Source organism: Microcaecilia unicolor, chromosome 5 (genome assembly GCF_901765095.1).
Source record: "Microcaecilia unicolor chromosome 5, aMicUni1.1, whole genome shotgun sequence".
Lineage (NCBI taxonomy): Eukaryota > Metazoa > Chordata > Amphibia > Gymnophiona > Siphonopidae > Microcaecilia > Microcaecilia unicolor.
The window spans coordinates 309,922,440-309,946,910 of record NC_044035.1 but is presented as its reverse complement, the minus strand read 5'-3'; the positions used below and the strand labels follow the sequence as shown (position 1 = coordinate 309,946,910).

Here is a 24,471-nt window from a genome sequence, read left to right as displayed (position 1 = left end):
TATATGGTGTAACAGGTAAAATTTAAAACTAGACATTAAGATCATCCTCTTTTTTCTTAATTTGCACCCTATATTAAGGTTTTATATAATATTTTTTTAAATACTATTTTGACCCTCAATTTGCATTATAATACATATATATGTACAGAACGTTTAGGTTTGTAAGATATTTAGAAATTTTGTTAATTTAAATGCAAAATACAAAAATTGTTCTTTTTAAGAAAAATTTTTTGTTAAGGATAAAATTTATGCTGATAATATGAAATTCATTGATAGATAAATTTTAAAATAAAAATTTTCTGTTAAGGATACAAATTCATGCTGATAATATGAAATTCATTGATAGACAAATTTAAAGTACAGTCATTGGTACTCATTTATCAGTTTCTTTATAACATGTACTTTCTGTGTTCACTCTTTGTGATTTTTATATCGTATTAAGTTAGATTTCTTCTTTTACAAAAACGTCCTATAAGAAATTCTGTACCATTGAGTGTAGTACATCTTTTATTTTGTTGTTTATTTTACTTCACTGTTTAAAAATATATTATTGTATATTTACATGTTTAAATTAAAATTAATTTGTTTTATTTAGACTCCTGACGCAGGCCAGTTGGGCCGAAACACAGCTGTGTCGAGTCATATCACCCTAATAAATCCATCATTTTTTTATCTTTTTCATTTTGCTTGTGTCGTCTTTTTTCTGATTTTTATATTTTATCCACCATTTCACTTTTTAGTTTTTTCTTTCCTCATCTATTTTTTCTATTTTTTATTCCTTAATTTTGTTCTCGTTTTTGCTTTTTTCTCTTTTTTTCTCTTTTTTTCTCTTTTTCTTTTCCTTTTTTGCGTCATCTTCGCTGTTTTTGATTACTACTATTTCTTACCAGGCAGTTCAATTTTTGGAATTCACTGCCACTTTGTAGAATTAATAGCAATTTGCTTTTTTAGAAAGTTACTTAAAACTTTTCTATTCAGAAAACACGCAGCTTCGACTGTCCAGTACCCGCCACTCAGCATTCTGTTACAATGGGCCTAAACCACAGGTGGGCCTGGGTGGGCCGGGGCCCACCCATTTAGGGCTCAGGCCCACCCAACAGTAACACACGTTTAGCGGTAGCTGGTGGGGACCCCAAGCTTGGCCAGCTGAAGACTGCCCCCTGATGGTAACAAAAGTGCTACTCTCCACGATACCGGCACCTGAGCATGCTCATTTTTCAGCTCATGCCTGCTGCAGCCTGCTAAGGTGGAAAGAAGCGTTTTCCCGTCAGCTGAGATATTATTTTGGTGGTGGTTGGGGGGGGGGGGGGGGGAGACCACTTGGTGCCCACCCACTTCTTGCCTAGGTCCACCCAAAATCTGTTGTCTGGCTACGCCCCTGGCCCAAACTCTGGGTCCATCACTCATCAGAAACCAATGCTCCATTCCCACTTTCAAGGAAACCTTCAAAGCTCATCTTTTTTTTTTCTCTTTTCTTTCTTACCACAATTTGACAGCAGTCTATGATTATTCTTTCCTGACTCTTTCACTGTCTCCTAAACTTCCCATGATTTTGATTTGTATTTTTACTTCTTCTCCTGTAACCACTTGATTTTTGTTACTTTCACTAGTGTGGAATCCACGTAGATGCCTATGTGTAGGCCTTGCAGCCGTATATCAAGAATCCAAAATAAATAAATAGATGTTTATAGTTTGACAGTACCTTTTTGAATTTATGATGTTATCCTGAACAATTGGTTCCTGAACATTGCTTTTGACTCGTAACCACTCGCCTCCACCTACCCTCCTCTCCTCCTTCCTGTACACATTAATTGATTTGATTTGCTTACTTTATTTTTGTCTATTAGATTGTAAGCTCTGAGCAGGGACTGTCTTTCTTCTATGTTTGTGCAGCGCTGCGTACGCCTTGTAGCGCTATAGAAATGCTAAATAGTAGTAGTAGTAGTAGCACTTCACTCTTTCTCTTTTGTCACCCACTTCAAACTATGTACGGTGTTAGTGAGATACAAGTCTAGTGTACAGAAAAGTAAAGTAAATAATGCAGTGGTGTGCTGGCAAATTGTTAAATACGGGCTCTTTCTTTGGGCCTAGCCAGTCCTGCAATTGGGGGGGGGGGGGAAGACGCATTCCTCTCTCTGCCTTCCCCCATGGTGTGGGTGCACTAGGCATACCTTTGCTGGCAGGGATGTCGAGCCCCACCAGCCAGATAAATGGACTGCTGCCTAACCCTGCTGCTTGTTTCTGGCTCTAAGCAGAAAGCTGAGACTTGTTGCCTGGACTTCTCGTGCATGCTTAGTGCATGCTGCGCAGAGCCAGAAACAAGCAGCAGAGAGTGGCGTCAGTCAATTTATTTGGCTGGCGGGGCTCAGAATCCCTGTCAGAAAAGTAAAAGGGCGCTCAGGAAGGGGCCCAAGCCCAAATTTTGGGAGCCAGTTTTTAAAGTAGCCATGGGGGGGGGGGGGGGGGGGGGGGCTACTTTAACAACCAACTCCCAAATTTCTTAAAACTTTACAAACGGCTCTCGCAAGCTGGCTCCAGTTCACCACTGCTATAGTGGAACCTGGCACTCAAGTACCATTACAGAATAGGCTGCCACCAAACATCCTTGAGGTGCCTAAATAGAGGCACTCAGAATTGCCCCCTGTGAGGGAGTGAGTGGTAGTAAGGCAGGCTTTCTTAAAAACACTCCCTCACTGATGCTGAGAATGAGACATCTAAGGGTAGGTGGAGCTAACCTGCTGGGTCGAGGTGGGGGGGCACGGCTAAGGTAAGGAGAGGTTAAATGCCCCACAGCAGAACAGAATAGGGAGGCCCCGAGCAAAGGAATCCTCCCAGGGTATTTCTAGTGGCAGCAGTATCTGAGGAGGGCTCAGGGAAGAGAGGCGGCCCTCAACAGACCTCAATATCCTGTGTCAGAAGCAGAAGCTTCAGTGAGGTAGGACAAGTTTCCTTAGAACTTTAAGAGAGTGAGTATTGGCTAAATCTGTGAAGTGGTGTCAGAGACACACTACAGGAATCTTGGAGTTAAGGAAAGGTGAGTAGCGTACCCTGAACTGTCATGGGCAGGGCTCAAAGGAACTATAGCAAAGTTCCAAGTGATTGGTTAGAGTATCCAGCCCATGGAAAGAACAGACTTGGAAGATCCTTCCTTTGAACTTAATAAAGCTATTGTTTTATTTACTACCCTTGATTGAGGCTGTATTCCTGAAATTTCCAACCCTTCCTTCCCCGTGTGGACTGTCTGGGTGACACAAGTGAGTCTTGCTGGCCTCAGGACTGGAAGTGAGCCTTTGATCAGTGTCATTGATGAGCTGGCAGGGGTCCCACTATAGTGGAAGCTGTTTTCTCCAGAGCCCAAGCACACTTCTTTTGTAGCCATGCCCAGGGCCAATTGGCCTCACTAGATTGGAGTTCCAAATGTGGACTGCTACACTGACCTGTTTTTAATTTTTCAAATACTTTGCTCACATGCTGTATGTGAAAATGATAGAACATGACCTAAGTTTCCTGGTTTCATTGGTCTGTGATTCAGTGCTGAGAAAAAGTATACAAACCTCAAGTGTAATAATGAGAATTACAAGTGGTTACCATAATACATTTGCTCAATTGAAAATAGTCTTATACGTTGAAAAAGGTTAAAATTAAATACACAATAATGTATAAAGCAGGGGCATAGCCAGAAGTCTGCTTTTTTTAATTTTTTTTTTTTTTTTTGGGGGGGGGGGGGGGGGAGGTGGACTGGGGAGGCCAGGCATTTTCTTCTCCCCCCCCACCAGCTGCTGCCACTGCATACCTTTGCTGACGGGGATGCCAAGCTCTGCCAACTAAAGAGGTCTCCCGCGGGAGGTGGTGGAGAGGAAAACGGTAACGGAATTCAAACATGCGTGGGATAAACATAAAGGAATCCTGTTCAGAAGGAAAGGATCCTCAGGAGCTTAACCGAGATTGGATAGCAGAGCCGGTAGTGGGAGGCGGGGCTGGAGGTTGGGAGGCGGGGATAGTGCTGGGCAGACTTATACGGTCTATGCCAGAGCCGGTGGTTGGGAGGCGGGGCTAGTGCTGGGCAGACTTATATACACAAAAGTAGCACACATGAGTTGTCTTGTTGGGCAGACTGGATGGACCATGCAGGTCTTTTTCTGCCGTCATCTACTATGTTACTATGAGGCATATTTTCAAAGCACTTAGCCTTCCAAAGTTCCATAGAAACCTATGGAACTTTGGAAGGCTAAGTGCTTTGAAAATATGCCTCTATGTCTCCTCTGTGAATCCCCACCCTGCTGCCAGAGCAGTGCTCAGGACAGCAGTGAGCTTCAGCCACTGATGCTGGCACTTCCATGCAAGCTCAGTTCAATTGTATCTACCCATCTACTTCTCCAATATTTATTCACCCTGTCTTTCTTTCCCCATACCCCAGCATCCATCCATTTGTCCCTCCCTCTCCACCTTGTCCCTCCAACAGTATCTGACCTTTAGGGGCATAATCGAACACGGACGCCCATCTCCATGGGCGACTATCTCCGAGGACAGGTCCGCGAAGGGATGGGACAGATTGTATTTTCGAAAAAGATGGGCGTCCATCTTTTGTTTCGATAATACGGTTGGTGCCAGGCAAATGCATCGGATTTGGGTGGATTTGAGCTGGGCGGTATTGGTTTTCAGCGATAATGGAAACTGAAGCTGCCCAGCTCCAAAACAAACAACTCCAAGGCATTTGGTCATGGGAGGGGCCAAGATTCGTAGTGCAATGGTCCACCTCACATGCCAGGACATCAACTGGGCACCCTAAGGGGCACTTGTAAAAAGTAAAAAAAAAATTAAATACCTCCCAAGTTCATAGCTCCCTTACCTTGGGTGCTGAGCCCTCCAAATCCCCCCCCAAAACCCACTCCCCACAACTCTACACCATTACCATAGCACTTATGGGTGAAGGGGGGCACCTAGATGTGGGTACAGTGGGTTTTCGGGGGGTTTGGAGGGCTCCCATTTACCAGCACAAGTGTAACAGGTAGGGTGGGGGGGTGGGCCTGGGTCCACCTGCCTGAAGTCCACTGTACCCACTAACAACTGCTCCAGAGACCTGCATACTGCTGTGATGGAGCTGGGTATGACATTTGAGGCTGGCATACAGGCTGGCAAAAAAAAGTTTTTTAAGTTCTTTTTTTTGGTGGGAGGGGGTTAGTGCAACCTTCTCCTCGCTGGCCTCCCGTTTAGCCACCTATCCCTCCTTCAATCTGTCCAAAATTCCGCCGCACGTCTTATCTACCGCGTGAACCGATACTCTCATATCACCCCTCTCCTCAAGTCGCTTCACTGGCTCCCGATCCGCTACTGTATACAGTTCAAGCTTCTCCTATTGACCTTCAAGTGCACTCAATCTGCAGCCCCCCATTACCTCTCTTCCCTCCTCTCCCCGTATGTTCCCACCCGTAACCTCCGCTCTCAGAACAAATCACTCCTATCTGTACCCTTCTCCACCACCGCTAACTCCAGACTCCGCCCCTTCTGCCTCGCATCACCTTATGCCTGGAACCTACTTCCCGAGCCCATACGCCATGCGCCCTCCCTGCCCATTTTCAAGTCCTTACTCAAAGCCCATCTCTTCTCCCTTGCTTTTGGTGCCTAACCACCTTCCCCATTCATGATACCTACACTGACTACATAGTTTGTTACCTTTAGATTGTAAGCTCTCTTGAGCAGGGACTGTCCTTCCCCATGTTTAAACTTGTACAGCGCTGCATAACCCTAGTAGCGCTTTAGAAATGCTAAGTAGTAGTAGTAGTAGTAGTAGTGACCACTGGGGGAGTCAGGGGAGGTCATCCCCGATTCCCTCCAGTGGTCATCTGGGCAGTTGGGGCACTTTTGGGGGGACTTGTTTGTGGAAAAAAAAGTGTCCAAAAAAAGTGGCCCAAATTCTTGCTACTGCCACTCTTCTTTTTTCCATTATCGGCCGAGGGTGCCCATCTCTCCTCGGCCAATAAACACACCCCAGTCCCGCCTTCACCACGCCTCTGACATGCCCCTGTCAACTTTGTTCGTTCCCGCGACAGACTGCAGTTGGAGGCGCCCAAAATCGGCTTTCGATTATACCGATTTGGGCACCCATCAGAGAAAGGCGCCCATCTCCCAATTTGGGTCGAAATATGGGCGTCCTTCTCTTTCGAAAATAAGCTGGCATGTCTCCCATCTCAGTCTGATATGCATCTGCCAGCATCAGCCCCCTTACATAGTAACATAGTAGATGGTCACAGATAAAGACCTATACGGTCTATCCAGTCTGCCCAACAAGATAAACTCATTATATAAGGTACTAGCCGTTAAGCCCGTAAAAACGGGTGAGTATTGCAGCCAGCCTCACCCCCGTCCACCGATCCTCCCCCCCATGTCCAGCGACCCTCCTCTTTCCCTTGGCCTCCCCCCATGTCCAGCAACCCTCCTCTGTGCCCTGCTCTCACCCCAAGTCCAGCAACCATGGCCTCTCCCCCTGCCCTCCCCCATGTGCAGCTACCCTCATCGCCGCTGCTCCCTCCCCCCTCCGTGCTGGGCCCCCTGCACTGACCCGACAGCGCCTTTCACCTCCATGTGAAAGCGCTACAGGCAGCAGCAGATCGCTGCCTCGTAGGTGAGAGGTGCTGTCAGGTCAGTGCAGGGGGCCCGATACGGAGGGGGGCGGGAGCGGCGGCGGGGATGGCGGGGGAGGGTGGAGGTTGTTTCACGCGATGTTCCTTTCCAGGCGGCGTCCGACAATTCGACTCCATTTCCCTCTCTGTTCCGCCCTCTGACGTCATGACGTCTTGACGCGAGGGCGGGACAGAGAGGGAAGTCTGTACTGCGCATTTGCAAGTGAGTACGGTCACTTGCCATTTATATGTTTGATAATGTCATACTTCATATGTATACCTGATTTTGATTTGTCCTTGCTATTTTCAGGGCATAGACCATAGACGTCTGCATGGCATGTTCCTTGTTCTAAAATTTCTGAAATTGTCATTGAAGCCCCTGGAAAGCTTCTTTCTAACCCATTCAAATCTATTCAGCCACGATCAGGGCAGAGGTAGTAGAAATCTGCCCAGCACTGGCTTTGTTTCCCAATTATCAGTGTTGCCACCTAATCTCCATTAAGCTTCTTTGGATTTGGATCCATTCCTTCTAAATGGGATTCCCTTCTTCCAGCCCCAGCATTAGCCTCAGCCCTTTCTTCTCTCTGCCCTAAAATCTATGTTCAATTTGTGCCTTTGCTCCTGCTGCTCTGTCATTCTTCAGCTGACTGACTGCTGGCATTATCACAGCAGGATATGAAATGTGAGAACAGGCACTTCTGTTTTTTTTTTGTGAGAATACAAGAAGTATCTAGCTTCATATTCTAAATCCTCTCACAGTGTTGGCAGCAAGGTTGGCTGTAGAGCACAGAGGTGGGAATGAAAAGAAAAAAAAAACAAACAAGCACCTGTTGTGTTTTGCCTTGATGCAGGGGTGAGTCAGTAAGACAGGGGTTTTGATGCCCTTAAATTTTTGGTGTCTTGATCCAATGCCTCACTTGCTGGTTCCATAAGTTGGCCCTGGAATGGATGTCAGCTTAGGTTTGGAAGGACTTCACTGGAGGGCGGGCAGCCAATTGCAAGAAGTGAGGAATAGTATGCAGTTACCCTAATTCTCCCATCCTTTAAGCACAACCCTGCAGCTAGTTACCAGTACCTTTCCTTCTGGAAAAAAGTACTATGACTAAAGAAACTAAATAAATGCAATAAACACATAGCCATGTAAGCCCTAATTAATTTACAACATGCATATTTTTTAACTTCTACGAAAGTAAGATCATTATAGCGCTTGAGAGCCGATATATATACACCGTATTTTCGCAAATAAAACCTATGGGTTATACAAATTTTTACCTCCTGTGACTACCCACTGTGGGTTAATCAAGGGTGCGGGATATACAAGTCATTCCATTTAAAGGTCGCCAGGGAGGAGGCATTCTTTATGAAGAACCCCCCCCCCCCCCCCCCCCACACACACACACAACTCCCGAAATAATAAAAAAAAAATACTTTTATTACAAGAAGCATTTGGTAAAGTCCTCAAAGGTACTTTTAGTAATATACTTGATAAGGAGGCACTGAACAGCGCTTTAGAAATGTCAAGTAGTAGTAGTGAACAGAACTATAGCAACCCCCCCCCCCCCCCCAAAAAAAAAAAATTCAAAATGATCAGCATAAAACAGTTCTTATTAAAAAATCGAAGTTTATGGCATCAATACTTCATAGTGTCTCAAACACGATCTTGTTCATCACTAGAAGGACTTTGGGAATTGTTTACATGGCATAGTTACGCATTTGAAGTTTTGCAGTACATGATAGCACAAGTGAAACTTGACCTTTCATGATCAGTGTATCATCTTAGAAGTCAGGAAGGGAAGGACATGGAGGGAACTCCCTCCCCCCCCTCCCCCCCAATTAAGGATGCCAATGAGCACAGAGCACTACATCCAACCCTTCCATTCCCCCCTCCCCCCCCCCCACTCATATTCTTTTCTACAGGCTTCTGCTGATATGTCAGATTAAAACAAGGACGGTCTGAATCTGTTACAATTAGCCAATGTCACATCACTCTTCCTCCTTAAATTGTCAGCAGCTTGTTACCATTATCTAAAATAGAGGTGATCAGTCTGGAATCTGGTCCCCATCACTCCTCCCCCTCACCAGCCAATCGGGTATTCTGGCTCCATTGTATGCACATATATTTCAGTGTAGATAGTGCATTTAGATATCTCATGCATATTCTTTAGGAATATGCTGAAAACCTGGGGGAGGAGGTCGCTAGATTGGTTTCAGTGCCTTGCTTTAACCATTTCCTCTTTGTGGCTCTTGGTTTGATGTGATAGTGCTTCGTATTGATCCCAGTTTTTACCCCTTTAGGCCCATTTTTTAAATTTGTGGTTTATCTGTGAGATTACCTTTAAAAATATTTGGTATAGTAACACTTTCTATTGTATTCACAGTTTTTCTCTCTTGCACCTGCAAAACTGGTTTCTTTCAACCTGTAGCTAGCTATTCCCATTAGGTGATCGCATTAGGAATTCTTATCTTTGGAGATGGGGTAATTACTTGTAATTGCTTCCCTCTGAAGATAGTGTTTTAATTTAATTACAACACAGTAGCTGCTGTTCTCAAAAGAAAGTATTCTATTAAAATTACATGACATGCCCTTTTAGATATTGTTAGTTTCCTTTGATTGCGTCACTAAGAAAATGTGGCCGTAACAGTTCTAATGCTTATTAGAGCATAAGAATTTTGTGAGATTTCAAAAGAATGTGAGAAACTTTTCTTGATCACTCATGTGACCATTCAGTGTGACTACTGCAACCATTGTCCAAAGTATATATCACTCTGAGTAATCATCAACCTTGACTGTAAGCCATGATTCCACCAGGTCTAAGTCATGGAATTAGAGGCAAACAAAAGCATTGAATTAAAATACACATGGTAATTTATCATTATGGAGTACTGCAGAGGGTGGGGTGGAAAGAATAGGCCTTTCAGCAATGACTGATAAGTTACTAGTAGGCATTATTAGGCTTGGGTTGTAGATTCTCAGAAGGAGCAGATGCAAGCCCTGTTTAAAATTAAATGATAGAAAAAGGAAGAATTGTTTCAGGAGGCCTGGAGGCAACTAGCAACCCTTAAGAGAGGTGTTTGGCAGTTTGGTGGGCAGTCCTCTGTGACTAAACCTTCAACCCTATTCCCACAGTTCCTGCAGTCTTATTGATTTGATGTGGAGGGGTCTTGTTGGAATATCCCAGTTTCTAAGGTAAGTCATTACACAACATCTTGAATTAAGGGTATCTATCTATTCTTCAATACAGGTTATCAAAAACACTGTACCATTCTATATTGTACAATTAAAACATAATTCTAATTGCAGAAGATACTAATAATCTAGGATTGGTTCAAAATGCCATACTGCCTTCATTCATACTTCTAAAAGGATCTTATAATCATTCTATATATAAGAAACAGGCAACTAAAGAAATACAAAAAATCTTTACAAACATTCTACAACTAAAATACTATTTCTCAAGCTTTTTCGTATGTCATTTTTGTCTTGTAAAAATTTGCACAATTAAAAATTTGAATGCAATTTCTGAGATTTGAGCTGTAGACTGTCGTATTAAAAAGACATGTTTTCGCTATGACTAGACCATGAACGGATTACGAATGAGTATGGAGTATTTAAAAAGATTGGGGGGGGGGGGGAGGGGGATGAGTGGGAGGGGAGGGGAGGGGGGAATAATAGTAGTAGGTTCAAATACGGAATAATGTAAGGTGTTACTATTGGAATTACGGTTTGAGTTTAATGTAACAAGCTGACTATTGTTTCTTTCAGTGTACATGGCAAAAGTGAAGGTAGTAAGGGGGGAGGGGGATAAGATAGGGTACTGTTATAAAAACAAAAACTGATGATAGCAACTTAAGATTAATGTACATAAGAACGATAGCTTTACAATTTATGTATGTACTCTAATGGATGTGTTACCAGGTGGAATCATCAATAAAAATGTTGACACATAAAAAGACATGTTTTCAGCATTAGTAGAGACCAAAATGGATGTATGAAAGCAGGGGCAGCCCGACCATTAGGCCACCTGAGGTGGGGGCTTCAGGTGGCACTTTTAAGTGTGGCATTTTCCCTTTCCTTCCTCCACCCTGCTCCCTTCATGCCTGGTTCTCAGCATGGTCATCATTCTGCCCCTTGTACCATTTGAGCTGAGGTTTGCCTTGCAGGACAGGAACTGCTGCTTTGGAGCCAGTACAAATCTTCCCATGCAGCCTCTTCCAGAGATTGTAAAATGTCAAGAATGATGTTTACATATGCCTTAAAAAGAAATCCAGGTGGAAGGGCTGTAAACATTGCTATTTGGTAAACCCAAGTCTCTGAAATTACAGGCAGCTCTAAATGTTTATGGCTGCAAAACATCTATGCGTGCCACTTTACAAAGCCGGCAGCTTCCCTGGCTCAGTATTGAAATGTGAGCCAGATTTGTTTATAGATTTTAGTGGTACAAAATTCCTTTTATTTCAATTGTTTATGATTTGATGTCCTTTATATTGTGTCCTTTATTTCAATTGCTTTTCGTGATTTGATGGCCTTTATATTGTGTTAGCTAATGGTGTAAATCGACTTTGTTCAAAATACACGCTGCTAAATGTTTTGCTCTGCTCGGAGATACAAAACATATTGCACCCCAGAGCAGGGCTAAATATTTTGGAGTTGGAGAAGTAGCTTCATGATTAGAATGTTGGGCTTGACATCCTGTGGTGCTTGGTTTAAATCCTCCTCAGAGCAGTGCAAAACAGTTAGCAGCTCCTTATCTTGGGCACATCACTTAACTCTCCATTGTCTTAGGTATAAAATTAGATTGTGAGCCCAACACGTGTTTAGCTACTGCTGAAAGTGTGAGCAAAATCTAAACAAACATTTTGCACACACTATACATTCTGGGCCAGATGCACTAAACCTTACCGACCCTTTTAACGACCCTTTACTGACCCTTAACGTAGCATGCATCAAAGGCCATTTTCCGACGAAGCTAGTAGCTAACGAAACCGGAATGCAAACGAGAAACTACCATTGAAATGTTGACAATTCGGAATGCACTAACCATACCGGCGATAGCAACGAATCACTTACCGTCAGAAATTTAACGTGAGCTCAGACCTGTCGTTAAGGCCTGAGCTGTCATCTCCCCGCTGGCCCCTGCACCATAAAAAATCATGTGTAAAAAGAAAAGTGAGCTCCCCGCTTCCCTCTGCCTAAAATAAACATGAAACTAACAACAAAAAAGGATCGGGAGGGGGCAAAGGCGCTCATCAGGAGTGTCCTTCATGGACGGCCTTGCCCCCGCCCCGCCCGAATTCGCCGCTGCTCCCCGCTTCCCCCCCCCCGCTTCAAAACCAAAATAAAAATCAAACTAACTTTTAAGGCTGCCCAGCCCCCTTCCTTCCTGTCTCTTTCCCAGCCCCGCCTCCCGACATCCTCCGCCCTGTGCCCCGCCCCCTCCTGGGGTCGTCGTCGCTGCCATTCCCTCCCCTCCACCGGCCCCCCCCCTCCTACCGGGCCCGTGCAGCGCCTTCACACAGAGGCAGAGGTGCTGCACGGGCCCAGTAGGAGGGGGGCGGGGCACAGGGCGGAGGATGTCGGGAGGCAAGGCTGGGAAAGAGACAGGAAGGGAGGGGGGCCAGGGCAGCCTTAAAAGTTATTTTTATTTTGAAGCTGGGGGGGGGGGGGGGAAGCGGGGAGCAGTGGCGAATTCGGGTGGAGCGGGGGCAAGGCCGTCCGTGAAGGACGCTCCTGATGAGCGCCTTTGCCCCCTCCCGCTGAGTTTTTTTTTGGTAGTTTTGACATTTGTGGCATGCGCAGAGCAGCCAGCATAACGCTTGGCTGCTCTGCGCATGCGTTAGGGGCCGATTACCGACGGGGATTACACAGGTTTGATGCATTGTACTTTACAGTACCGCACCAAACGTGTGCGACTTTTTTTTTGGTGCATCCTTCGTTTTTTAAAATTCGTTAGGGACTTTACGTTTTAGGTTTTTTAACGTTTGGTTGATGCATCTGGCCCTCTGTACCACCATCATAGGTGGCACTAGACAGTTTCCCCTGCAGGCATTGAATGGACACCAGGCACACGGCAGGGAGTTCACGGACAGTATATACATGTCCTTGGGGACTGGGCAAGATGATGTGAGCTCATGTTGGCCATTTTTAGCTTCAAGGGCACCCATGCCATGCGTACACTTTTTTTCAGGTGTTTTATGTTAACACATTCTGAGAGATCACCGTTGATGTTCTATGTTTCTGAATACCTTTAATATGCCTTCAGCAGAGGGTGTAAATATATTGATGTTACATTAGGCTTCTACATTTGTAAAATGCATCACAGGCTCTAGACATTTTGCTTAAAATGTCTAGATGCCGACATCCACGAGTTTTCCCAATATGGCACTTAATATGTAAACAGCTTTTGTTGTACCATAGAAGGGCAATATATCAAAATGCAAGACCCTCTTACTATCATCACCATCTGAATGGGATAAGTTATTAGTTAGGAGGTCTTATTTCGAGATAAAGGATTTGTTATTTTGTACACCAGATGTGGTGAGAGCCACTCAACTGAATTGCAAAATGTTTCTTCAAATAAAGACTAGATTGCTTTCCTTAGATGCTACTTTCATTGAAATTCCCTTGCAAACATTTAAACATAATCGTGTAGATTATATTTTGTTTGATTTTGCACAGCTGGAACAATTCTTGGTTGACAGACAAGCTTAAAGTATGGTATACTGAATAACACCCAAGTCTAATGTATAGCAGGAATGCCTTTAATCTCTCTCAACTTTCTCTGCCTTATGTTGCTTCTCTTCTCCTCAGTTGAATAGCCTAGAATATAGTTCTTGTATTTATTTCTGCATTGATCGCACATTATTGTAATTGCAGTTATTTACCTTATAGTAACATAGTCGGTGACGGCAGAAAAAGACCTGTACGGTCCATCCAGTCTGCCCAACAAGATAAACTCATATGCGCTACTTTATATGTATACCTGACCTTGATTTGTATCTACCATTTTATTTTGCTTCTGAATGTATTTTTAGAACTTACAAAGCAAAACAAACAACAATTCAGTATAAAGTTCTCCTCCTCGTATGGTTCGCTAAAACTGAAATGCCATCTAGTGGCAATATCTGTAGAAGACATACAAGCCTACACAACATGAATCCAAACAACTCAAGTCACATACCAGGTAAACGCATTTAATTTTCAGTGTAAATTGTATTTCTTTATTCCATTCTAGTTTTATGATCTTCCTCCACAAATAAACTTGGCATATGTCTGTACCATCAATGTGGCAAATAAAAAAATATATTAGACATTTTACTGTACATTTCGCAAAAGCTCCTTTAACTTTTGAAATTTTATTAAACAACTTCAAGCAGGAAAAAAAACGTAATAATGTCCTTCTCTTTGTGAGAAACAGTTATTTTCATCTATAGCAGCAATATAATTTACAAGGGCTCAAACACACCGTAGTGTGCACAAATAATAAAAACCAAATTTGTGTAACTTTATACAAATATTCGGCTTGATGTATTAAAGGTTTTTATCCCATTTTGTCTCTGAGTAAAATGCTGGTTAATAATGAGCTAGTCTGCTTCTCTGTGCACTGATAGGGTTCAAGCTGGTGTTGTATTCTTCACCTCCAGAAGACATGCTTTTGGGCAAGAAGCCAATCCTTGTCCCTCACACCAAGGTTTGCTTTCAGTATGCAGTTCACAGTAAACATTTCCCCCATTGACAAACTTTGAAGTGTGCCACTTCAAAGCCTTGGATCAGCAGCTACAGTTCAAGGTTGCAATATGATCATTAATCAAGCACCATGGCAGACAATGCATTAAGATCTCTCATGTAAGGATGTGCAGTTAGTATTTCATTGATCTTTTGTCTCTGCTGAGCTTCTGGAAATATTCTTAGAAGTTCTTCTTTTAAATGTGATGTTTCTGAAAAAGACCTTGGTGGAGGAACAGTCAGGCCACGCTGTATGTTTGGAGTCCACTGAGACACAGTATCACCTTGTGGTGGTCCGACTCCGGGGCGAAGCTCAACGTTGGTTGGCATTGCTGCTGACATGTCAGAGAAAGGTCTCAATGGATTTAATTTTTCACCCTGCTGGTGAAAGTGTAATTTTGGAAAATTTCTACAAAATAGATTTAAAAAAAATAGGTTTCAGAAATATGGTTGAAGAGTGTTTTATCCCACAGAAGATAAATACGAGTTGATATTTAAACAGTTATACACTGGCCACTAGGTGGCTAATCACCTTGATAAAACAGGCATATAGAACCAGTCAAAAATATGATAATGCTCTCACACAATTTACACCTGCTCTGAAGGTGTAAATTTGTATGTGTACATTACATCATCCAACTACAGTATGCTTATTGGTTAAAGCAGCAAACAGAGAACCATGGAAGGCAGGGTTCAAAATCCCACTGACAGTCCCTTGGGTGGGCCAAGAGGAAAGAAGGGACAGGGGACATATGATGCAGACATGTAAATACAGACATGTAAATACTTGAAAAGTATCAATGGACAAAATATGGAGGAAACTGCAGAACCAGAGGATATGAAATGAAGCTGTGAGGTGGTAAACTTAATAGAAATATCAGGAAATGCTTTTTCACAGAAAAGGTGGTGGATGCCTGGAATACCTTTCTAGTGGGTGGTGGGGATAAAAACAGTGCCAGAATTCAAAAAGATGTAGAAGAAACAGAGGATCCCAATACAGCAAATGGATGGAATCAAAGTGAAGCTCATATACTTTCATACTTCAGAAAATGCATATGGGGGGGGGGGGGGGTGAACTCTAAAGAGAGTGGAGGGTATAACCCTAAACAAAGAGGTAGAGGGGATATGGCCTACATGGAATGGCATGTACAACAAATGGCTCTCCCAGTTGTCAGCCTGTGCCTGCAGTTCCTGCGACTGGAGGGTAATAATCCCTTGCAGAGGGCTGCTGACTGCAAACTCTGACAATCCCCAGTGGGCCTCACTGGTTCACATTCACATTTTTTTTTCCAGCCTTCGTTAGCAGGCTAATCATTGTCTATCTGGCGTCATCCAGGATATTCTATTTTATGCTGCTCATGCTGGTTTTTTATGAAGAAGATTCCTTATATTCTTGTTTTGACATATAATTTGATACCGATCTTATTTAAGAAAGATACAGACTAGCCCCTGACGCAGCCCTATTGTTGGGCGAAACACGGCCTGTGTTGGGCATTTGTTTCATACACGGTATCCTCAATAAAGTCTTTTTGGATATTATACTGATCTGCTGGTTTGTTTTCCACGTTGGATTTTGCAGATCGTTTGCCTTGTTGCTTTCTGGGACCCCTGAAGCAAGCCAGAGCCGCTACCTGGACTTTAAGGGAACTGAGCGAAAGGCCTTTCTCCAGACCTTCTTGCAGGAACGCCAATACTGAAGAAATTGGAGCAGTGAAGGGAGAAAGAGAGCCTGCCTCACACCACGATGCAAAGGTACGCCAAACCCTGGCGTAAGCAGTAGAAGTAGAGCGCTTCCTCGCTCTCAGCATAGTGGCGATGACCTTGTCTGAGAAGCCCTTCTTCCTCAGACGCTGCCGCTCAATAGCCAGGCCGTAAGACCAAAGGGGGAGGAATCCTCCATCACCACGGGACCCTGATGCAACAGGCCCCACTCCGCTGGCAGCCGCAGAGGGCCGTCCACTGACAGCCTGATCAAGTCCGCATACCAGGGACGTCTGGGCCAGTCTGGACCTACCAGGATTATCCGGCCCGGATGCCTTGCCACACGGTCTAGCACCCTGCCCAACATGGGCCAGGGCGGGAACACATAGAGAAGCTCCTGTGTCGGCCACTGTTGGAGAACAGCATCTACTCCCAGAGCTCGAGAGTCCCGTCCTCTGCTGAAAAAGCGCGGCACTTGGCAATTGGCCGATGACGCCATCAGATCTAGGCTCGGCTGGCCCCAGCGCTTTGTGATGTCCAAGAACGCCTGAGCCGATAGCTGCCACTCTCCGGGATCCAAGGTATGGCGACTGAGAAAGTCCGCCTTGACATTCATGACTCCCGCAATGTGGGCCGCCGACAGCTGTTCCAGGTTCGCTTCCGCCCACTGGCATAAATTCATGGCCTCCTTGGCTAGAGGGGCACTCTTGGTACCTCCCTGGCGATTGACATAGACCACAGCCGTGGCATTGTCTGACAGGACCCGTACTGGCTTCACCGCCAGTACCGGGAGAAACTCCAAAAGTGCCAACCGAATGGCTCTGAGTTCCAGGAGGTTGATAGACCACTTTGCCTCTACAGGAGACCAGAGCCCCTGAGCTGTCCTTCCCAAGCAGTGGGCTCCCCAGCCCATCAAAGAGGCGTCCGTCGTGACGACAACCCACTCCGGGGTCAAAAGAGGCATTCCTGTGGACAGCTTGTCTGGCCTCAGCCACCAGCTCAGCGCCTTGCACACCGCTGGAGCCAAGGGAAGGCGCACAGCGTAATCCTCCGACACTGGAGTCCATAGCTGCAGCAGAGAGTGCTGTAGAGGTCTCATATGGGCCCTGGCCCAGGGCACTACTTCCATCGTGGCCGTCATAGAGCCCAACAGCTGCACATAGTCACAAGCCCAAAGATGAGAGGCTACTAGGAACTGGTCCACCTGTGCCTGAAGCTTGACAATCCGATTGTCTGGCAGGAACTCTCTGCCCACTTGGGTGTCGAAACAAACTCCCAGATACTCCAGGGACTGAGTCGGGCGCAGCTGGCTTTTCTCCCAGTTGATGATCCACCCCAGGGAGCTCAAAAGAGCAATCACCCGGTCCACAGCTTTGCCGCACTCTGCATAAGAGGGGGCTCGGATCAACCAATCGTCCAGATAAGGATGGACTTGTACTCCTTCCTTGCGTAGGAAGGCCGCGATGACCACCATTACTTTGGAGAAGGTCCACGGAGCAGTAGCCAACCCGAACGGGAGGGCTCTGAACTGGAAGTGTCGGCCCAGGACTGCAAAACGCAGAAAGCGTTGATGAGGAGGCCAGATGGGAATACGCAAGTAAGCTTCCTTGATGTCCAAGGATGCCAGGAACTCCCCTGCCTTCACTGCCGCTATAATACAGAGTGGAGAGTCTCCATTCGGAAGTGTCGAACTTTCAAGCCCCGATTGACCCCTTTGAGGTCGAGGATAGGCCGCACAGAACCTCCTTTCTTTGGTACCACAAAGTAAATGGAGTAACGTCCCTTGCCAAGCTGATCTTCTGGCACCGGAACGACCGCACCCAGGCGGATCAGATTGTCCAAAGTCTGCTGCACTGCCACAGCTTTGACCGGAGACTTGCAGGGAGAGTGTACAAACCCGTCTCTTAAGGGTCGGCAGAACTCTAGCTTGTAGCCGTCTCTGATGACTTCCAGCACTCAAGCGTCTGAAGTTACCCTGGTCCACTCGCCCAGAAACGAGGATAGGTGTCCTCCAATCTGCACTGGGCCATGGGCCATGGACCAGGGCCCCGTCATTGGGTACGAGACCCTGGGGGAGGACCGGAGGACGCACCTCCGGGACGGCGGTCTCTGCGAAAGGAATGCTGCTTGGGGGAGAAGTTCCTTTTGAAGGAAGAGGGGGCAGAGGAGCCCGACTTGCCCGGGTGATACAGACGGGCTTCCTGAAACCGTCCTTTGGAGGAACCGGGGCGGGCACCACTGGCCCGAGCCCTGACCTCCGGTAACCTCTTGCACTTAGACGTGCCGAGATCGGCCACAATCTTGGCCAGCTCGACCCCAAAGAGCAGCTTGCCTTTAAAAGGCAACTTAGCCAGGCGCGACAGAGGCGTGGTCAGCAGACCAATGCTTCAACCAAAGCCAGCGCCGTGCAGAGACTGTCTGAGCCATACCTTTAGCCGAGGCTCTCAAGACATCATACAGCAAGACTGCCAAGTAGGCCAAGACCGATTCCAGGGCCGGCCAATCAGCCCTCAAGGAAGGATCCGAGGGGGAAGCCCGCTGCACAATAGTCAGGCACGCCCTGGCCACATAGGAACCGCAAACTGAGGCCTGCAAACTTAAAGCAGCCGCCTCGAAGGACGACTTTAAAGCCGCCTCCAATCTTCTGTCTTGGGCGTCCTTTAGGGCCGTGCCACCTTCCACCAGCAACGCCGTTTTCTTAGTCACCGCAGTGATTAAAGAATCCACGGTAGGCCAAAGAAAGGCCTCCCGTTCACCTTCAGGCAGAGGATAGAGGCGGGACATAGCCCTAGCCACTTTAAGGCTCGCTTCTGGGAAATCCCATTGAGCCGAAATCAAGGTGTGCATGGCTTCATGCACGTGGAAGGTTCTAGGCGGGCGCTTCGTCCCCAGCATAATGGCAGAGCCAGCAGAGGCTGAGGGAGAGATGTCCTCCGGAGAGGAAATCTTCAAAATGCTCATGGCTTGCACTAACAGGTTGGGCAAATCCTCGGAGCGAAAGATCCGTGCTGCAGAGGGGTCATCCGCTCCATCCGAGCGGGAATCCGTCTCCTCCAAGGAATCCCCAAAGGACTGTTGGGAGAACTCAGATACGCTGCCCTCATCTACATCAGAGGAGACAGAGTCCTCTAGGGCCTGGAAATCCACCCGAGGGCGTTTGCTTCCGGAGGCCTCAACCCCTTTATCAGACAGGGGAGCAGGGGCAGCGTTTTGCATAAGAAAAGCCTGATGCAGCAGCAAAATGAACTCAGGGGAGAAACCCCCCAGACTGTGCACTTCTGCAGCCTGGGCCACGGCCCTAGACGCACCCTCAACCGGCGCTTGCAAGAGCGGGGGAGAAACATGCTGCGCATCCAAAATGGCGTCCGGCGCGAAACTCCGAGAAGGAGCTGTGCGGGAAGAACGGCACTTAACTTTTGCCGCTTTCCTGCTGTCGCCCGAATCAAGGGCGACCATAGCATTAACGTCTCCCACCTCGAGGGCGGCCCAAGAAGAAGCCGTCCGAGCAGAGTGGCCGGCCAAAATGGGGGGGGGGGGGGGGGGGGGGGGAGCAGCGGGGGATGGGCGCTTATGCCGGGAAAAACCGCTGCACCAGAGGAAGAACCGGGACACTGACCGGACTCCAAACTGACTCCCAAAAAAGGCGATTCAGGCTTTGAAACCCCCGCATCCCCGCACACGCGGTCCGGGAAGCGATTCTTCGCGCCCTCGCTCTCCGACGCCATAAGCCACGTGGAGACCGAACGGGGAACCCCCTGCCCGCTACAAAAGGTAAAAATTACCTGCTTCTCGCTCCGAGCTGTAACGAACTGGTGTCCCAGTGAGCAGCTGCAATAAACGCTGATATAAACGTTGAAAATAAACGCCCTTAAAGGACGTTCAAAATTTTTTTTTTTTTTTTTACGGAGCCAGCGGGAGGGGGGAGAAAAGGAGGGACCTGGCACCACCAGGTTTGCACTTGCTCAAGAAGAGCCCACAACCCCAGGTACTCAACAAAACCTAAGAATTAGGCTTGGAGACCTAGCCAGAGCTGCTGCTGTGTGTGACCACCACCTGCTGAGATAGAGAACATACTGAGGAGTTTCCGGCAGCACATGACCACATATAGGGAGGCAAAAGGATTGCTCTCTATCTCCACCTGCTGGTAGATGGACACAACCCACCAGTCTATGGATTGATCAGCATGATGATATGCAACCCTAATTACTTCCTTACTTAATCTCTGCATACTAATAATTGTATCTGATATCCTGAAATGACAATGTCATAACAAAACTATGTAAGCCACATTGAGCCTGCAAATAGGTGGGAAAATGTGGAATACAAATGCAATAAATAAATAAATAAAATATACATGGGGTTGATATTCTAAAGGCTTTAAACTGGTTAGAAGAGACTCCTGCCTGGTTAAACCCTGCTGAGCAATATTCAATGGAGCTTTAATCACTGAATATTGCCTGTAGTACTGGGGCAGTCTGGGGGTGGAGCCGCACTTTAGGTTACCTGCGATATTCAGTCCACTAACCAGTTAAGTGAGGGGATAAAGTTAGGACGGCAAAAAGGCTGCCCTAACGTTATCCACCGAGCTAACTGGACACCGGACTGGAAATCGGGCAGTGCCCAGCTAACTTCCGGGTGACAGCATATACCAAGATATTCAATGATGGAGGCTAGACATAGTTCAGCACTGAGTATTCAGTCTTAATTCAGCCTACAGTTGCCAGTGGCTTAAAATCCACTGACCACAGCAGGCTGAAAATCGGGCCCACATAAATTTAAAACATGTAAACCCACCTGCAATTTTAGAAGAGCTTCTCTATATGTATAAAACACTCTTTACATACAGAAAAAAAGTTTTATATAATTATCCCTATGTGTTTCAGTATAGGAATGCACCACACAAATCATGGTAATAAAAAGGTGTCTGTTGGATCTCTACCCACTACAGCTCAGCCTGTCCTGCCAAACCTATTATGCTATGAACTGAATAGCTCCAACATTTAACCCAATTAAAAAAAAATTACCGGACCACCAGTAGTAGTAATAGTAAATAAGATTTTCTTCTTTTGGGATCATTTTCAGCCAGCTATTTTTTTTACAGTTAGGCATGTGGTGGAATACCTTGTGCATCTGACTCATTATCTACCTGCCTTCCCCCCTCCCCCCCCCCCCCCCCCCCCAACTGCACACACACAAAAACGTATATGTATAACACAGAGCTATGCATATAAATCTGAAAGTTATGAATATAAGCTGATCAAGGACACTAACAAACATACACAATCTGGATACGTTTTTACACTCCACTGGAGTAGCCTAGCTATTACAGCAGAAGGCTAAGAATCTACAAGGTCAGGGTTCAGATCATGATTCTGTCACTCATATCCTTGTGACACTGCACAAGTCATTTTACCCTCCACCATCTCAGCTACTAACTTAGGGATTCTTTTACAAAGGTGTGCTAATGGATTTAGCACACGCTAAATACTGTGCAGCCCACTGTTTCAATGGGCTGCATAGCATTTAGAACACGCTTATCATGAGCGCTCCTTAGTAAAGGGACCGCTTAGATAGTAAATCCACTTGGATTATATATTGCCATTAATCACACAATTAAAATTCAATATCAGAAGCAAGCAGAGAAAACAATACTGTACAGCACCATAAAGACAGCAGATATACACTGCAAAATTTGACATTCCAATATAAAATTAATAAAAATCTTTATTTCTACCTTTGGCCATTAAAAAAAAAAATTCTGTTGGTCACATGCTCTGCTTTTTTACATTTTTAAACTGCTTTCTTCTTCCCTCTTATCTTTTTAAAATTCTGTTTCCAGGGTCTCCTGCCTATAACTCTAGGATTATGCAGAACAGAAGTTTTTCAAAAATAAATAAATTGTGTGATTTCTTTTCTCTCCTCCTGTCTTCACTTTCTCTCCTACATGCAACTCAAACAATCCCCCTGGGTTTTCTAGTGATCCTCAACCTTATTACCCAGCCTTTCACTAAATCTACTCGCCCTCCCCCTCTCTTTCTCTCTGCCCCCAATCTAGCATTTCTCTATTCTCCCTATGTCCAATGTCCCACCCCGTCTCCCTATTCTCCAATGTTCAGCATATTTCCCCCTTACCACAGGACTAAGTTCAGGGAATCCCCATCTTATTCCCACCCCTTCATACCTCCATTTCTTATGATCCCTCTTGCTACTCCTATGTCTGGCAGCATATCATTCCTCACCCCCACCAGGTGTTCAGTCTAACAGCATCTTGCTCTTTCCTGCCAGCATCTTATTTCTGCCCGGTGTCCATCTCTCTCCCTCCCTTGCCTCGGGTCGAACATCTTTCCTTCTCTCCTCCTTTCCGCTCCTGTCAGCAGCATAATCAATATATCTCCCTACACTTTCCTCCCATGCGCACTCCCCTAATACCTTCAATGTGGCAGCACAGCAATATCTATATGGTGACTGGTCTGCAGGTTCCCTCTGACCTGTTCCATTCTGTCCCATCTCCACCCCTGATACAATTTCCTGTTGGGAGCGGGTGAGGGAGGTAAGTGCAGGGTGAGATGCCAAATGTGCCACTGACAGAGGTGGGGGGCAATTAATTTTATTAGTTGTGTTTAATTTTTTTTATTGCAATTAACATAACGTGTTGATCGCGGTAACTGCAATTAACATGCAGCCCTAGTAATAACTTATGTAACTGAACGTGACTCATCTTGAGCAAGTGAATAATAAAATCTAAAATCCAAATCCTATTTTTTTTTTAATTTAAAATATTCTGCAAAAATGTAAGCCCTGTGAATTTGAAATTTTTTTTAAAGTACCATACCTAATAGAAGGTTGTTTGCAAAGAAAATCTTCCAGTTTGGGTCCGTGTCTTCCCAGTGGATCATCAGGAATCATAAATATGTCACCAGCAAAAGTGTACTGTAATAACCTATAGTGTTTGAAAAAGATTAACAGATTATCTACAAAGGAGATATGGCAAAAATATATATTTGACTAAGAACACAAGAAAGCCACGCTGGTAAGACAGAGGGTTCATTGAGCCCAAAATCCTGTCTGACAGTAGTCAATCCAGGTCACAAGTACCCAGCAGAACTCAAAAAGCAGATCTATTTCTTACAGCTCATATGTTTATGTATATTTCAGAATTTAATTAAATCACCAATCTACAGCAATGTCAAATCTAGGCGATTTACAAACATATCAATAAAAGAAAGGAATTCCAATCATGTACAAGAAAAACATCTTCAACCATTCATCCAATATAAAACAAAGAAAGGGTCAACTTGGCTAACATTTTTTTTATGGACCTTTTCTCCAGGAACTTGTCCAAACGTCTTAAAATCCCACTACGTTAGTTACCTTGACTACATCATCTGGCAAGACTGCACAGTATTATTATGTAGTGCATGAAAAAAATTTCTCTCTACGATTTGTTTTCAATCTGCTGATCATTTACAGTACTCTGGGATGAAAAAACAAAAACACCAAACAACTAAAAAACGTTCGCGACTTCAAGATCTTTTCCTTTGGTTGTGACTTCTATCCACATTGTCCTTCTTTATTGTTGTGGCATTTTTATTTGATCTCATGTGTGTGTGTGTGTGTATATATAGATATATATATATATATATATATATAAAAAGAAGGGCAATGTGGATAGAGATGTTCATAGATTTACTTGCTTTGTTTGGGTAATGGGGATGATGGGAGCACAGAGAACAGGGAACGGGAGACAAACATCAAGGGCACAGCCATCTTAATCTAACCGCTTTGGTCAGATCTCTCTTACTCGCTCCTAGCACCGTTGTCTCCTTCAATTTTCTGGGTCACCGGCAGCGTGAGTGAGATAAGCACACTGCCTTCAGTGGCCCTGGAAGCTCTCCCTCTGTTGCAATGCCCTGCTTATGCAGGACAGGAATCTGTAGCAGAGGGAAAGCTTCCGGGCCACTGAAGGCAGCGTGCTTATCTCACCAATGCTACCGGCGGCCCGGAAAATTGAAGAAGACAGCACTGCAGGGAGCTGGAACTGAGGGAGTGAGGAGCCAGCTGACCAAGGCGGTTAGATTGAGAACAGGAGACGGCATGACAGCTGAAACAGTGAGTGGCCACCAGGTTTTGGGGGGGGAGCTGGGACCCTCAAGGCCTCCTGTAGCCACAACACTGCTTTTAATTCAGAACCTTGCATTTTGTGCCTATAAGTTGGGCTTATTTTTCCCTATGTTTATCACTTTACACTTGTCCACATTAAATTTTATCTGCCATGTCTCGTGGAAGGGGATTTTCAATATGAAATGCAAATGACATTTATCAGAAAACATTCAAAAAAACTAAGTCTATAATGGAAAAGGTAAATACATGTTTCCCAATATTCAAAAATACAGTAAAAAAAAAAAAGTCTCCAAAAAGACAGACCAC

General features: G+C 45.3%; 1 protein-coding gene across 1 annotated transcript in view; it reads right to left on the bottom strand.

Moving 5' to 3' along the window:
- Window positions 1-13,810: 13,810 nt before the first annotated feature.
- N4BP1 (NEDD4 binding protein 1) overlaps window positions 13,811-24,471 on the bottom strand; it is a 63,006-nt gene continuing 52,345 nt past the window's right edge. The window contains exons 6-7 of the mRNA XM_030204363.1: window positions 22,877-22,984; window positions 13,811-14,752 (exon numbers count right to left, since the gene is read on the bottom strand). Coding sequence (XP_030060223.1) covers window positions 14,422-14,752; window positions 22,877-22,984 — 439 coding nt within the window. The 3' untranslated portion in view covers window positions 13,811-14,421. The remainder of the gene's footprint in view (window positions 14,753-22,876; window positions 22,985-24,471) is intronic.